This window comes from Carica papaya, chromosome 7, assembly GCF_054855325.1.
Source record: "Carica papaya isolate Zhongbai chromosome 7, ASM5485532v1, whole genome shotgun sequence".
Classification (NCBI taxonomy): Eukaryota; Viridiplantae; Streptophyta; class Magnoliopsida; order Brassicales; family Caricaceae; genus Carica; species Carica papaya.
Genome location: NC_142315.1, coordinates 1768447 through 1784085, shown reverse-complemented (window position 1 = coordinate 1784085; position 15639 = coordinate 1768447). Strand labels below are relative to the sequence as shown.

Sequence of the window (15639 nt, the reverse complement as noted above, 5' to 3'; positions counted from 1 at the left end):
TACATACACACTGCAGTTGGAGTATCTTCTTCTTCACCACCATTTTCACATTTCCTCCACACACTTCTTTCACCGTCTCTCTCTCTCTCTCTCTCCATTCCCCACATTCAAATGGTAATCGAGGAAGAAACCCACTAACACTCTCATTGTCGGGCCGACAATAATGGCGGCATTCTTTGGATTCAAAGCACCATTCTTTTGTCTTATGATTCTTCTTGTCTTGGTCTCTGTTCAAGTATCAGAATCAGCCATTGGAGTGAACTGGGGAACGGTGTCGTTTCTCAAGCTGAATCCTTCAACAGTGCTGGATCTCTTGAAGCAGAACAAGATACAAAAAGTTAAGATCTTTGATGCCGACCCAACTGTTCTTGAAGCTCTGGTGGGGAGTGGGATTGAGGTCATGATTGGAATCCCCAATGAAATGTTGGCTCCACTCAGTTCCTCAACTGTTGCTGCTGATTTGTGGGTTCGCCAGAATGTTTCCAGATACCTGGTTAAAGGTGGTGTTGATATTAGGTACTGTTTATTTTCTCTCTCTCTCTCAAGATCTTTTATTCTTACTTATTATTATTTTTTTCTTTTTATCCAAGCTTTCTATTTTTGTTTTCTTAGTATTTTTCTGTTTGGTTGATGAGCTAAATAGGGAAAGGAGAAGGGAAAAGTTGGTCTTTTTTAATATCATATTTCATTTTTGGTTTTGCTTTCCGGGAAGGGGTTGAGTTGGGATTGTTCAAAGTTTCTTATCGAGTAATTTCAGGAAGTGTTTATAGGTTTTTCATACCAGGATATACAAGATTGAGTTCCAGATAACTCTGTATATCATTTGTGTGATCAATGTGTTCTTTGATTAAGGTAATGTCTCTGCAAGTTACATCTGTATCATCTAAATAAATGTGTAGATCTGTACTCAACAAGTGGCACTTTGTGTAAACTTTCTTTCTATCCGGTAAGCTGATCTTTCTTGGACCTGGGTAGTCCAGATAATAAACAAATACTTCCAGGAAACAATATAATCACAATTTCGTGGGAAGTCAATGACATAATTTAAGTCTCTCTTTAGCCTTTTGCCTGTTATCAATTCTGAAGGTTACAACCAGAATGATGGATATATTTGAGTTATTCAATGGAAGTTTTACAACACAGTTATGGCTTCTTATGTCTTGAGATAGCCTTACAGTCTCTTTGATACGTTTCTGTATTTGTTTCTAGATTTTCGAGAAATATTTCAATTGATACCATATGATGACAGATATGTTGCAGTAGGAAATGAGCCATTCCTTTCGAGCTACTCAGGTCAGTTTCAGTCCTATGTAGTCCCTGCACTGCTCAATCTGCAACAATCCTTGGCAAAGGCAAATCTTGCTGGCTATGTAAAGCTGGTGGTTCCTTGCAATGCTGATGCTTATGAGTCTGATTTGCCTTCCCAAGGGGCATTCCGGCCCGAACTTACCCAAATTATGACTCAAGTTGTTTCATTCCTCAACTCAAATGGATCTCCTTTTGTAGTCAATATATATCCTTTTCTAAGTCTCTATGGGAACTCCGATTTCCCACAAGAGTATGCGTTCTTTGAAGGTACTACACATGCTGTTACGGATGGACCCAATGTCTATTATAATGCATTTGATGGAAATTTTGACACTTTAGTTGCGGCCCTCACCAAACTTGGATATGGTCAAATGCCAATAGTTATTGGGGAGATAGGTTGGCCAACAGATGGAGCTTTGGGTGCAAACCTCACTGCAGCCAGGGTTTTCAACCAGGGGCTCATAAATCATGTTCTAAGAAAAGAAGGGACACCGTTGAGGCCTGGTGTTCCTCCCATGGATATTTATTTATTCAGTTTACTTGATGAAGGCGCAAAGAGTACACTTCCAGGAAACTTCGAGAGGCACTGGGGGATTTTCTCATTTGACGGGCAGGCTAAGTATCGACTGAACCTAGGTCTGGGAAACAAAGAATTAAAGAATGCGAAGAATGTTCAGTATCTTCCATTCAGGTGGTGCGTAGCAAACCCATTAACGGATCTTTCTGATGTCACAAATCACATGAGACTTGCCTGCAGTGTTGCAGATTGCTCAACACTTAACTATGGAGGATCGTGCAATGAAATTGGTGAAAAGGGAAATGTCTCATACGCATTCAACAGTTACTATCAGCTGCAAATGCAAAACGAACGAAGCTGTGATTTCGATGGACTTGGTATGATTACTTTCCTAGACCCTTCAATAGGTGATTGTAGGTTTCTTGTTGGTGTCAGTGAAACCAGCTCAGCTGGTTCTCAAAAAAACAGAAGGTGGTTGATTATCTTGGCTTTCATTTTATGGGGTCTATGGACGGTTTTTATGATGTAAAATAGTTTTCCAAGTGGGTTTTTCAGTGTCCCCTCTTATAAAACTAGTTAAACCAAGGGTGAAAGATTAGAATACTACAGTTATTTACATGTGATCAGCATTATTTCAGGATTTTATAGAATGAGAAGATAGTCGTTGTATCAACTTGGTAGTAGATGTACAATGAAAAATTACATGGAAACTTATATTCCTTGATTGTTATATGTTCCTCTTGATCTTGGTTGTGTAATTGATGTTTATGGAAACATGTTCTTCATGAATCTAACAATAAACAGAATATAATGAATGCATTGACAGTGTAAAGTTATATTAGACTATTTAGAATCCACTACTGAGAAACTAGAGAATCCCCAGCAAGAAAAAAAGAAGAGAATCTTGAAAATCCTCTGCCTCCAACAGGGCAAGTCTAGTTATGAACATAAAAAATTCTTAACGAGTTGGACAATATACAGTAAACTCTCTCCATAATGGTTCTTTTTATGCTTTCTATAACCTGTTTGTTGAGCTATGGACAATCACATATAAAGGGACTCCCTTCATTCTTTTCATTTTGCCTGGCTTGTATAAGTAACTCCTCACATAGCTTTTTGCTCTTTCTGGTAGCCTTGATCTTCAGTTCCCGAAAGTTTTAAGATTGCTTCTTTGATGACAGACAATCCTTGTCGTGGAATAATGATCTGTCAAACTGATCACTAGTGTAGGGAAGAATACAAAAGAATCAGGACTTAGATCTTCATCTCTACAACCATCTTAAACCAGATTACATGTCTCTTCTCCCCTTTCTTTCCCTTACTTTCCTTTTGCAACTTTGATTCTTCATAGAACATGCAAAGACAAAAACCTAAGAGTAGTTGCCGTGAACTTGAAAACCAGAAAAGTTGTCGAAACTCCAACTAGAAAATAAGGCGAAGATGAAGGCCAGAACACTTGAGGCTCGCTTGAGACCAGAGGCAAAAACCTGAAGCTTCATCAAGCTTCATCCTTTCTCGCTGCATTACGCTTTCTTCTTCCTCTGCAAGACATCTTGTTCTGCAACAAGAAGAGAAGCCGCAATACATAAAAAAGGCTTCCTCCTTGCCGTTAGACGTTGAAAAACGTTGTAGCTTGAGACGTAAAAAAATCAAGCTTCCACTTTTTGTTCTGCAAGAGTGACAAGGGAACCCAAATAGACTTTTTGTGTTCGACAAGTTTCTGCCTTCCTCCCTCTTTCTGCAACAATACACATCCAAGAAAGATTTCTTTTTTAAAATCCAACCTCAACAGACCTGCAAGTAATCTTCTCTCTTGAATTCAATTTACCTGCTTGAGAAAATTAAAAATTGGTGGCCGTTAGTCTAGAGCTTGTTTAATCTTTGTTTCCTACAACTTTATTTATGTATTTTGGATCCATATAATTAAATTTGTTTTTTCATAGTTATTTACAATAAAATACATATATATATATATATATCAATTTATTAGTTGGAGGGAGATGCTAAAGACATTAGAGATGTGTACGGTGAAAGTGATGATTTAGAAATGAGATATATCATAGAAAACATCATAACTCTTATAGTTGACCCTTTAGATGGTAACGAGTTAACTGCATATATCGAGCCAAAAGTATAACGTCCCGAGTGTTGTGGAAGCGTCAATATTACATCCATTTATATCGAAATATAGAGTCGAGACTCTAATGAGTTTGAATGCATTTACAAAACTAATTCAAAATAATATTCTCTTTATGATTCGCCTCTTAGACTTCCAAAATATCTTGATTCCATTATTGGTTCTGGTTTTGACCTTGATCTGAAATGATAGAAATTTGCGGTGAGATCCTACAATCTCAGTAAATAGTACACACCATAACCAAATAGCAACTGAGAACTTTTAGAATAATCAACTTAGAGAATGTACAAGACTCATCTATATGAATAGGTACACAAACTCCATGGATACACAAACCTTAATCATTATAGGTACACACACACCCCATGAATACACAAACCTTGCTCATGAGAGGTACCAACGCACTCCATGGTTACACAAACCCTAAATAGCAAATAGCAACTGAGAACTTTTAGAATAATCAACTTAGAGGATGTACAAGACTCATCTATATGAATACGTACACAAACTCCATGGATACACAAACCTTAATCATGATAGGTACACACACACCCTATGAATACACAAACCTTGCTCATGAGAGGTACCAACACACTCCATGGTTACACAAACCCTGATCATGCAAGGTACTAATACACCCTAAACATATTTGGATGAGTAACAACAAACTCCTCAAACAAGTGGTGAGGTATAGCCGAAATTATCTTTTCACTTTCACTTTCACCTGAGTTTGAATGTTTGACAATCACACTTATCATAAATTTATTTCCAAGCTCCTAGAATTCCAAGTATGTCAAGATGTCACAAAGCATGAATTGTTTCCAAATTACAATAATTTACACACTTCACTGTTTTTCAAATTCAAACACTTGTCCGAAAACATATCCACTTCCTAAATTCATTCGTTACCAGCCTTATTGTGGGATTAAATTCCTAAATTTCAGAAATGAGAACATGTAGATTTGTCCAAAAATTTGCCCCAAAACCGAATCCAAACAAAACCCAAAACTATTTCAAAATTCCCTCCCACACACTCACTTTTATCCCTTGAAACCACCATCCTCTTCATTTTCAATTTTTGTCGAAAATTTTTCCCTAAAACCAGAATCAAACTCATGATGTTTAGGGCCTAAAAACATAAAAATTTCATGCTCAAATTATTGAAAATAATTCTGGAAGTTTATAAACCAAAACAGAACGCACAACTCGCATTTTTTGGCAACACCATGCATGATGATCATCATCAATTTACAGTTTCATTTACTCAAACTTTTTGCAGGATAAGTCAAACAATTGCACATCAATTCATGGTACACTACTTACCTTAAATTCAAGCTAAATTCCCTTCCAAATTGCTCCCAAAAACCTGGTCAGAATTCACCAAAACCACGGCTCAAAATTGTGCAGCTTTTGCTCTTCCTCTCTCTCGGGTACATTTCTTGTCTTCACTTAATATGGACAAAATTTTCTTTTAGTTCTTAATTCTTTTTCCTAATGATTTCTAGTTCTAATTTCCTCCTAGAATCCACAAAAATTTCCTCCTAGGATCTATGGATAATAATTAATTGAATTCTTGTTAATCTAGGGTCTATGATTTTAAGGTTAATAATTGATAAGCAGAACATTGACCCTAGGGATTTCTAAGGTGAGATGAAATCGATGGACTACCCAACACAGAATATTCAACCAACATACCTCATCATGTCTTATACATATCCCTCTCTTCCAAGAACTGAAACTCTCTGTGTATGGTGGAGCTTGAACTTATAAGTATTGCAAAGGCCGAGCTTAAATGGATAGTCAGCAAAGTTACTGCTGCCTCTTTTGTTGTGGTAATCAGGATAATCGTCTTTGCGGAAGGGAACAATCTCATGCAAAGCCAGACCTTTCTTCTCTGCATTCTCCACTAATCTCTATCTGTTATAAGCATATCCTTCCTTGTGGCTTACGTGGATCTCACCTTCATCCTCTTTCAGTGGTACTCTAGCATTCTCCATAAAACCCTCCGCCAAATTGCTCGTTCAACTTATGTGTCTATACAAACACACCATCAACAATAATGTTTATGTCTATATCAGATCATATGATTATTCGACCTTGTATATATCAACTAATCAAGACATCTCCAAAATATAATAAATAGACATACATAACTGGATTAGGTAGGGGTCATTCTTGGGATAAAAGAAACCAAAATGAGGAAAGTTGAAGATGATGCAATCGAATCTCTGGGTACTGAGAAGGGAATGATATCTCTCATATATCCTATATCAAACAGCCTCTCCCTTCAAGTTCTCTCACATTACTCGATCCATAATACTTAAATCCTCTGGATCAAACAGACAATCGTTATCTCTTCGACCAGCATATATACATATATGCATCGAGGAATGTGAAGGAACTTGAAGAGAGAGGTTGTTTGGTGTTGTACGGATTGGATGTAAACGAGATGAGCCAACATCTCTATCTCAGAATCTAAAGACTCGATCGCATTGTCTTCAACTTTTCTCATGTTGGTTTCTTGTATCACGAGCATAACATCTTCCAAATCCAGTTATGTTTTCTATTTATTATCTTTTGGAGATGTCTTGAGTAGTTGATACACACAGGGTTTAATAATCATATGAGTTGATATATACATAAATATATACGCATATATATTATTGATGGTGTACATATGTAAATATAGGTTGAACGAGAAATTGGTGGAGGGTTTCATGGAGAATGCTAGAGTTCTACTGAAAGAGGATGCATGTGAGATTCATGGGAGCCATAAGGAAAGAGATCCTTACAGCAGATAGCAATTAGTGGAGACTGCAATGAAGAAAGGCCTGGTTTTACATGAGATTGTTCCGTTCCGTAACGGTACCTTTGCTGACAGTACACTTAAGCTTGACCTTTGCAGTCCTAAGTTCAAGCTCCACAATATAGAGAGTTTCAGTTCTTGGAAAAGAGGGATATGTATAAGACATGATGAGGTATATACTGTGTTGAGTAGTCTATTGATCTCATATCACCCTAGAAATTAAAAAATTGAGATGACAAATACCTGCTAGAGAAATTAAAAGCAAAAAATTAGAACTTAATAAGGGTTCTTGCTGGTCTATAGCTTGTTTAGTTTTCGTTTTACATAGCCTTATATATGTATATAACTGTGTTTTATCTTAATATAATTAAATATTATGCCATGACTTAAGCTTAATTTTCACGGTTTTTTACAGCAATCTAAACAAATGTTTCACTTTGCAAAAAATTAATAAAATATATAAATTTCTAGTTAGGCGACATTAATTAAGGATAATAATCGATTAGCAGAATCTTGATAGTCAACACAGAATATTCAACCAACACACCTCTCACCATGTCTTACACATATGTCCATCTTCCGAGAACTGAAACTCCATGTACATATATATATTAGCTGAGCTTCTTGAACTTATAAGTTCTGCAAAGGCCTAGCTTAAATGTACGGTCAGAAAAGCTACCGCTGCCTCTTTTGTTGTGGTAATCAGGGTAATCATCTTTGCAGAAGCGAACAGCATCACGCAAAACCAGACCTTTATTTTCTGCGTTAACCACTAATCCCCATCTGTTGTAAGGATATCCTTCCTTGTGGCTCACATGAATCTCACCTTCATCCTCTTCCAGTAGAACTCTAGCATTCTCCATAAAACTCTCCACCAGTTCCTCGTTCAACCTACGTTTATATATATATAAACGCCATCAAACAACGTATGTATGCATATAATTATGTACATCAGTTCACATCATTATTCAACCTTGTATATCCTATGTCAACTACTCAAGACACCTCCAAAGTATATAAATAAAAATACATAACTGGATTTGGTACAAGTTATTCTCGGGACGCAAGAAACCAACATGTGGAAAGTTGAAGATGATGCGATCGAATGTCCGGGTACTGAGAAACCAGTGTTGGCTCATCTCTTTTACATCCACTCCGTAAAGTACCAAGCAGCCTCTCTCTTCAAGTTCCCTCACATTCCTCAATCCATTATCGTATTTTTCATCTAAATCCACTGTGTTAAACAGGCCATCGTTATCTCTTTAGCCAGCATATATACATGCATATATATCCTCACGAACTAATTCATCTGTCCAGAGATGAATGATATCATGTTTCTATCAAAAAACCCATCAGCCAAAACCATTTTGATGGAAAACCCACGAATGAAACTTCTTCAGCAAGCATATATATATATATATATGTATATAGGTATATATAATAATAGACACTAATGTATCTGTCCAAAGATAAAATGATATTAAGTTTTTATCAAAAACCCATCTGCGAAATCTATTTTGATGGAAAACCCAGGGAGGAAATCTATTCATGTTTGAGAAATAGTAGGAACAAAAAGAAGAAAGTAAAAACGTTAGGCCTATCGAGGAAAGTAACACCATGTATATATACACACAGTAATATGTCAGTGGGAAGGTGAAAAACTTTCTTGATTTTATCAAAAGCCCATCTGCGAAATCCATTCTGATGGAAACCCAGGAAGGAAATCCATACAGGTTTGAGAAAATAAGAAAAAGAAAAGAAAAATAACACTGGGCATCAAGGCAAATGGCAACACATATATGCACATACTAATGTGTTTGTAGGTAAGTGGAATAATATCACGTTTTTACCAAAAAACCAAACTGCGAAATCCACTTTGAAGGAAAACCCGGGAAGGAAATCCATTCAGGTATGAGAAAATAGAAAAAAGAAAAGAAACCTTGGGTATCAAGGCAAGTAGCAACCATGTTTCCTGCGAAGCCAAAAGCTCTGGCTAAGCAGAGGGAAAACGAGAAGTCTCCTTCTCCGACCAGTAAGATCCGTTGCTTTGATGAGTAATGACTCATCCATTTTTCTACTTGTTCTATTTCCTCTTTTGGTTTTACTTCTTCTCTTTCCTCTTCTGGCTTTACTTCTTCTCTTTCCTCTTCAGGTTTTACTTCCTCTTTTTCCTCTTCTGGTTTTACTTGTTCCTCATTGTCCTCTTCTTGTTTTGCTTCTTCCTCTTTTTCCTCTCCTGGTTTTACTTCTTCTCTTTCCTCTTCTGGTTTTACTTCTTCCTCATTGTCCTCTTCTTGTTTTGTTTCTTCTTCTCTTTCCTCTTCTGCCTTTACTTCTTCTCTTTCCTCTTCTTGTTTTACTTCTCCCTCATTGTCCTCTTCTTGTTTTGCTTCTTCCTCTTTTTCCTCTCCTGGTTTTACTTCTTCTTCTTCTTCCTCTTTTGTTTTTATTTCTTCTTCTTCTTCTTCCTCTTTTGTTTTTATTTCTTCTTCTTCTTCTTCTTTCCCCATTGACTATTGTCTGATCTTCCTACAATATCCATTGCTCTATGTGCCACAATTTATATATGAATTATCTTGACTTGTTTAGTTTCACGAAAAAAGATCACAGGCGAGCTAATAAATGTATAAAGCATGATTATGGTATATTTTACATTTTACTTTTACTTAAATTGGATACTGTGCATACTTCCATTATTTTTTAAAGACTATTGATTTAAATTATTTGTTAATCACTTAGTAAATCAATACTTTTTACTCTAATTAACTGCAGGGACTCTTAGTTTTTTGTATGAAGTATTTGCTCATATGAACCAGTCGCATTCCATTTCCAACTCTAACCATTACTCTCCCTCTGCGCCACTTCGATTCCTGTGTCTATACATACACACATATTTTCATTAATGAAGTTCTTTTTTCCTATTTATTTACAACAATATATACACACACACACACAACATAGATGCTCATTCTGATGGAAGAACACAAACAGGTGCTTACTGTGTTCATTACATGGAACACGATTTAACAAAGGAACTAAGTGGTCTAATTGAGACCTCTTCATTATGGCATAATTTTGCTTTGGGAAAATTGATTAATAATTAGTTTGATTAGAAAAATTAAATGTAATATTAAGTGTATGTAAGTTATGTGATATTATGTTATTAATACAAAACTAACAATTTAATTTTAAATCTCTGAATTTTAAGATATAGGAACTAATCAATTTAAATTAATTTTTTTTTTCTCGTAATAAGTACATTATTTTTTCGTGTGATTAATTTTAATAAGATGAAATATAAAAACTTCTATACACTATTTTTTTTTTTAATAACCAATATAATATGTATCATCAAGTATATAAACTCTAAAGGAATACTAACCAATGTATAAAATTATTTATAGGTCGGAAAAGATCTCGTTCAATTTTTCTAAATCTTTCGGATAATACGAAGGTTGATCTATAATAAAAAAATCAATGATCGAAAATCATCTCTTACGAATTTTGTCAATACCCTTTGTTTGTTTACAAACTCTCATGTTTCTCTTTTTTTTTTTTATTTTTCCACATAACCCAAAAATTTTACAAGTAGAATAAGCCATAAGTAGTTTTTCCACTCAACCTACACATTCCATGCCCATAACTCAATTAAAGCCAAAAATCTACTATGTCATAGACCACAAACTATGCACAATGGGAAAAACTTCTACACACTATAACGAAAAGAATGAAGTTGCTGTTAAGGGTATAACAAGTTAACTTAGGGTAGAAAGAGGAACCCTAATGGGATTCTTGTCGATCTAGGGCTTGTTTAATTTTCTTTTCCTATACCTCATACATGTATGTATATATCTACGTGTTTTAGATTAATATAACCACATATTATATCATGAAATAAAATTTTTGTCGGTATAAAGATTATTCTTCATAAAAAGAGGGATGATGTTATGTATTAGTAAAATTATCATATGAATCGTGTTTTTATATCAGTAAAATATAATATAGTATCTTAAACCCTAATTATTTAAAAAAGTGATAAATTTGTTAAAATTATCTTAACCTTATTAAATTTATATTGATTACGGGTATGGTCTAGATGTTGTTTAATTTAACATTTTGGCATAATGGAAAATTTCAATTTTGTCAAGAGTTGGAATATGCGTTCCGAGAACTGAAACTCTATATGTAAATATGTATATGTATATTATATCAGCTCCTACATGTTAAAGTTGGGATCATGATCGTTCTTGAACTTTTAAAAGTGCTGCAAAGGCGGAGCTTAAACTTAGGGTTAGCAGACTGACGGCTGCCTGGTAATCAGGGTAAACTTTTTTGCAGAAGGGAACAGTGTCATGCAAAACCAGACCTTTCTTCTTTGCGCTCTTATCTAATCGCCATCTGTTGTAAGGATATCCTACCTTGTGGGTCGCATGAATCTCTACCATCATCCTCTTTCGGTAGAACTTAGCATTCTCCATAAAACCCGCAAGCAATTCCGCGTTCAAACTATACTTATATGTATCCATATAAACCATCAACAATATATATATATATATATTTATGTATACATCAGTTCACACGATTATTTAACATTGCATATACGTAACTGGATTTGGATGGGGGCATCATCGGGAAACTGGGAAACTGGGAAACTGGGAAACCAACATTAGGAAAGTTGAAGATGATGCGATCGAATCTCTGGGAAATGAGAAAGGAATGTTGGCTCATCTCTTTTACATCCACCCCGTACAACACCAAGCAGCCTCTTTCTTCAGGTTCTCTCACATTACTCGATCCATTTCCATATTCGTTACTTAAAATCCTCTGCGTCAAACAGACCATTGTCATCTCTTTACCCAGAATATATACGTATATATATATACACACTCAGGAACTAATGTATCTGTCCAGAGATTATTGATATCATGTTTTTATCAGAAAACCCATCAGCCAAAAACATTTGATGGAAAACCCACGAATGAAATTTCTTCAGCAAGCATATATATATATATATATGTATATATATATATATATATATATATATATGATATTAGACACTTAAGGTATCTGCCCAGAGATAAAATGATATTATGTTTTTATCAAAAACCCATCTGCAAAATCTATTTTGATGGAAAACCCAGAGAGGAAATCTATTCATGTTTGAGAAATAGTAGGAAGAAAAAGAAGAAAGGAAAAACCTTCGCCCTATCAAGGCAAGTGACACCATGTATATGTACACATACTAATGTGTCAGTGGATATAATATCATGTTTTTATCAAAAGCCCATCTGCGAAATCCATTCTGGTGGAAAACCCAGGAAGAAAATCCATTCAGGTTTGAGAAAATAGAAAAAAGAAAAGAAAAACAACCTTGGGTATCAAGGCAAGTGGCACCATATATATACACATACTAATGTGTCGGTGGGAAGGTGAAATAATACCATGCTTTTATCAAAAACCCATCTGTGAAATCCATTTTGAAGGCAAACACAGGAAGGAAATCTATTCAGGTTTGAGAAAATAGAAAGAAAGAAAAGAAAAATAACTTGGGTCTCAAGGCAAGTGCCGCCAATGTTTCCTGCGAAGCCAAAAGCTCTGGCCGAGCAGAGGGAAAAAGAGAAGTCTCCTTCTCCAACCAATAAAACCAGATGCTTTGATGAGTAATGATTTTTCCATTTTTCTACTTCGTTTTCCTCTGGTGATTTTACTTCTTCGTCTTATTTCCCCATTAACCATTGTTTGGTCTTCCTGCCTCTTTTTCTCTTCATCTGTGATGGGGGAATTCCTGTTTGTGCCACCATTCATATATGAATGATTTTTGTTTGTTTATTTTCATGAAAAAAAATCACAGATGAGCTATAATAAATACATAAGTATGATTATTGTATATTTTACATTTTACTAGCTCTTCTGTGATTCTTTTTCGTAAAACACTTTTATACATATGTCATGCACCACAGATTATGCGTAATGGAAAAAACTTTTATACATTTAAGAGTATACAAGTTAATTTAGAGTAGAAAGAGGTACGCTACGTAGTTGAGAAATTAAAAAATCGAGATGACAAATACCTGCTTGGAAAAAGCAAAAAATTTAAAATTAATGGAATTCCTGTTAGTCTAGGGCTTGTTTAATTTTCGTTTCCTATAGCCTTATATATGTATATGTATGTGTGTTTTAGATTAGTATAGTCATATATTATGCCATGAAACTAAGATAACTTTTGGTGGTTATTTACGACAATCTATACATGCATAATGTACATGTATAATACAGATATCTGGTCATTAGATGATTAATAAGCAAGTCATACACCAAACTAATATCATTTTAGATTAAATATATATTAATATGCCTTTTGTATAAAATCTTTACACAAAGATTGATATTAACCAGTTTGGATGGTTCAAGATCTTGAAAGATTTTGTAGTTGATCTTGAATATACAACTACAATTAGAATATACTGGTTATTGTTTAGAACGAGCGTAGGAGATGAATGGTTAAGATTATTGAACAATGATAAAGCATGCTGAGAAGCTGTTGAACATTGCAATGATGGAGATGTTATAATGAGTATGTTTCTACTGTATCAATTTATAATGAGAAAATAGATTTTATTAAGTTGAAACGAGTCGGAGGGATAATTTAAAGACATTAGAGGAGTGTACACTGAGAATGATGATGTGAAAATGAGAGAGACCACAAAAGATATCAGAAATCTTACTTACAGCCATTTATAAGATAATAACGTAACTGCATGCATCAAGTAAAAAGTGTATAGAAATAGCATCATTGATGACTGGGGTAATAATTTAACTTGTAGAATTCAGGGAGTTATTTGAGGAGTGATGAATAGTCGTGATGACGAGATATATATATATATATATATATATACACACACACACATGAGCTTCTGCAAGTTAAAGTTGGGAGATTATGAGTTGATTAAATTTCTGAAAAATGAAAAAAAATATGGAAGAAAGTGAAGAGAAAAAAATGCAGGAAAAATAAGAGTTTTCTGATGTTGGAAAAGTGTTTAATGACCTACACTTTTCCATTAATTTGATACATGTATATATATATATATATATATATGTATATACAAGATGGAGGGAAAAATTTACAGATTAAATCACCAATGAATTCTACCAACTCTTAAGCAGATCATCATTAAATCAGAAAAGTAAAGGAGCTCAATTTCTATTTGACAGCTTACTACCTAAAGCTGTCAATACTAAAAAAAGAATAGTAAACAGATAATTCTGGAGTTGAAATAACAAAAGAGTCAGCTCATTGTTCCATGGAAGACTCAATCTTTAACGAGATCACTGTCAAGCTTGAACTTAAAAGTTCTTGAAAGGCTGAGCTTAAATTTACGGGTTAGAAAAGTCACCGCTGCCTCTTTTGTTGTGGTAACCAGGGTAATTGTCTTTGCAGAAAGGAACCTTCTCATGCAAAGCCAGACTTTTCCTCTCTGCGTTCTCCACTAATCCCCAACAGTTGTAAGGATATCCTTCCTTGTGGCTTCGCATGAATCTCACCTTCATCCTCTTTCAGTAGAACTCTAGCATTCTCCATAAAACCCTCCACCAATTGCTCGTTCAACCTATACATATAAACACAAACACCATGAACAATATGCATATGTATACGTTTATGTATGTATCAGTTGAAATGAGTATTCAACCTTGTATGTATCAACCACTCCGAAGTATAATAGATAGAAATACATAACTGGATTTGGTAGGGGTTATTCTCGGGAAACAAGAAACCAACATGAGGAAAGTTGAAGATGATGCGATCGAATCTCTGGGTACTGAGAAACGAATGTTGGCTCATCTCTTCTACATCCACTCCGTACAACACCGTGCAGCCTCTCTCTTCAAGTTCTCTTACATTACTGGACCCATTTACATATTTGTTACTTAAATCCTCTGCGTCAAACAGACCATCGTTATCTCTTCAGCTCACGCACTAATGTATCTGTCCCAAGATGAAATGATATCATGTTTTTACCAGAAAGCCCATCACCCAAAACCATTTTGCTGGAAAACCCACGAAGGAAATTTCTTCAGAGAGCATACATACATATATATAAAATAATACACATTAATGAATTGGTCCAAATATCAAATGGTATCATGTTTTTATTAAAAACCCATCTGCAAAATCCATTTTGATGGAAAACCCAGACAAGAAATCTATTAATGTTTGAGAAATAGTAGGAAGAAAAAGAAGAAAGAAAAAAACCTTCGCTATCAAGGCAAGGGGCACCATATATATATACACACACTAATAACATCATGCTTTTATCAAAAACCCATCTGCAAAATTCATTTTTAAGGAAAACCCAGGAAGGAAATTCATTCAGGTTCGAGAAATTTTTTTTTTTTTAAAAAGGAAAAACAACCTTTGGTATCAATGCAGGTTGCAACCATGTTTCCTGCAAAGCCAAAAGCTCTGGCCAAGCAGAGGGAAAAAGAGAAGTCTCCTTCTCCAACCAATAAGATCCGATGCTTTGATGAGTAATGCTCTATCCACTTTTCTACTTCTTCTGTTTCCTCTTTTGATTTTACTTCTTAGTCTTCTTTCCCTACTGACCATTGTTTGGTCTTCCTACCTCTTTTTCTCTTCATCTGTGATGGGGGAATTCCGGTTTGTGTATTCATATATGAATGTATAAGTATGATTATTGTATATTTTACATTTTATTTTTATAATTTATTTCTACTTATTGGACACAGTGCATACTTTTGTTTTTCATTATGAGTGTGTTAATTCTAACTAGAAGCTGAATGTGCTCTGTATGTACTTATGATGAGATTGTATTAAATGACATGTCTTTTCTTTAAAAAAAGATCACAGATGAG

The 15639-nt window shown here is 34.8% G+C and overlaps 2 protein-coding genes and 2 pseudogenes across 8 annotated transcripts; 1 reads left to right on the top strand and 3 right to left on the bottom strand.

Annotated features, from left to right (window-relative positions):
* On the top strand, positions 1-7150 carry LOC110817740 (O-Glycosyl hydrolases family 17 protein). Of its 5 annotated transcripts, XR_015813308.1 has the most exons (4): positions 1-516; positions 1250-2202; positions 5242-5392; positions 6652-7150. XR_015813308.1 is itself a non-coding variant. In XM_088207565.1 (3 exons), exons 1-3 carry the CDS (start codon positions 164-166, stop codon positions 6654-6656), a joined length of 1311 nt encoding a protein of 436 aa, XP_088063691.1. In that variant the 5' UTR covers positions 1-163; the 3' UTR covers positions 6657-7150. The 5 variants fall into 5 exon arrangements, 4 of the variants coding, with proteins under 4 accessions (XP_088063691.1, XP_088063690.1, XP_088063693.1 ...); XM_088207565.1 differs by lacking the exon at positions 5242-5392; XM_088207564.1 differs by lacking the exons at positions 5242-5392; positions 6652-7150 and having other exon boundaries at positions 1250-2555.
* Positions 7151-7379: 229 nt separating this feature from the next.
* Positions 7380-9347, bottom strand: LOC148252870 (uncharacterized protein At4g26485 pseudogene; annotated as a pseudogene). The gene is made up of 3 exons (XR_015813389.1): positions 8708-9347; positions 7804-8002; positions 7380-7659 (listed from the first exon to the last, which is right to left on the bottom strand). The product of XR_015813389.1 is annotated as an uncharacterized protein At4g26485 pseudogene (transcript).
* A 1656-nt stretch (positions 9348-11003) lies between these two features.
* LOC110817882 (uncharacterized protein At4g26485-like) lies at positions 11004-12569 on the bottom strand. Its single transcript, XM_088207752.1, has 4 exons — positions 12521-12569; positions 12315-12463; positions 11360-11592; positions 11004-11274 (listed from the first exon to the last, which is right to left on the bottom strand). The coding sequence occupies exons 1-4, from the start codon at positions 12567-12569 to the stop codon at positions 11004-11006; spliced, it is 702 nt and encodes a 233-aa protein (XP_088063878.1).
* A 1372-nt stretch (positions 12570-13941) lies between these two features.
* Positions 13942-15438, bottom strand: LOC148252869 (uncharacterized protein At4g26485-like; annotated as a pseudogene). Its single transcript, XR_015813379.1, has 5 exons — positions 15390-15438; positions 15180-15344; positions 15090-15093; positions 14505-14729; positions 13942-14375 (listed from the first exon to the last, which is right to left on the bottom strand). The product of XR_015813379.1 is annotated as an uncharacterized protein At4g26485-like (transcript).
* Between the last annotated feature and the right edge of the window lie 201 nt (positions 15439-15639).

Excerpts from the sequence above, each read along its gene's own strand:
- LOC110817740 (XM_088207564.1), top strand. The coding sequence starts at position 164 with ATGGCGGCATTCTTTGGATTCAAAGCACCATTCTTTTGTCTTATGATT. Across the intron at positions 517-1,249 it reads AAAGGTGGTGTTGATATTAG|ATATGTTGCAGTAGGAAATG; the intron begins GTACTGTTTATT and ends ATATGATGACAG.
- LOC110817882 (XM_088207752.1), bottom strand. The coding sequence starts at position 12,569 with ATGGTGGCACAAACAGGAATTCCCCCATCACAGATGAAGAGAAAAAGA. Across the intron at positions 11,593-12,314 it reads GCACTTGCCTTGAGACCCAA|AGGATTTTAAGTAACGAATA; the intron begins GTTATTTTTCTT and ends TGTTTGACGCAG. Across the intron at positions 11,275-11,359 it reads TCCAGTTACGTATATGCAAT|TTTGAACGCGGAATTGCTTG; the intron begins GTTAAATAATCG and ends ATATAAGTATAG.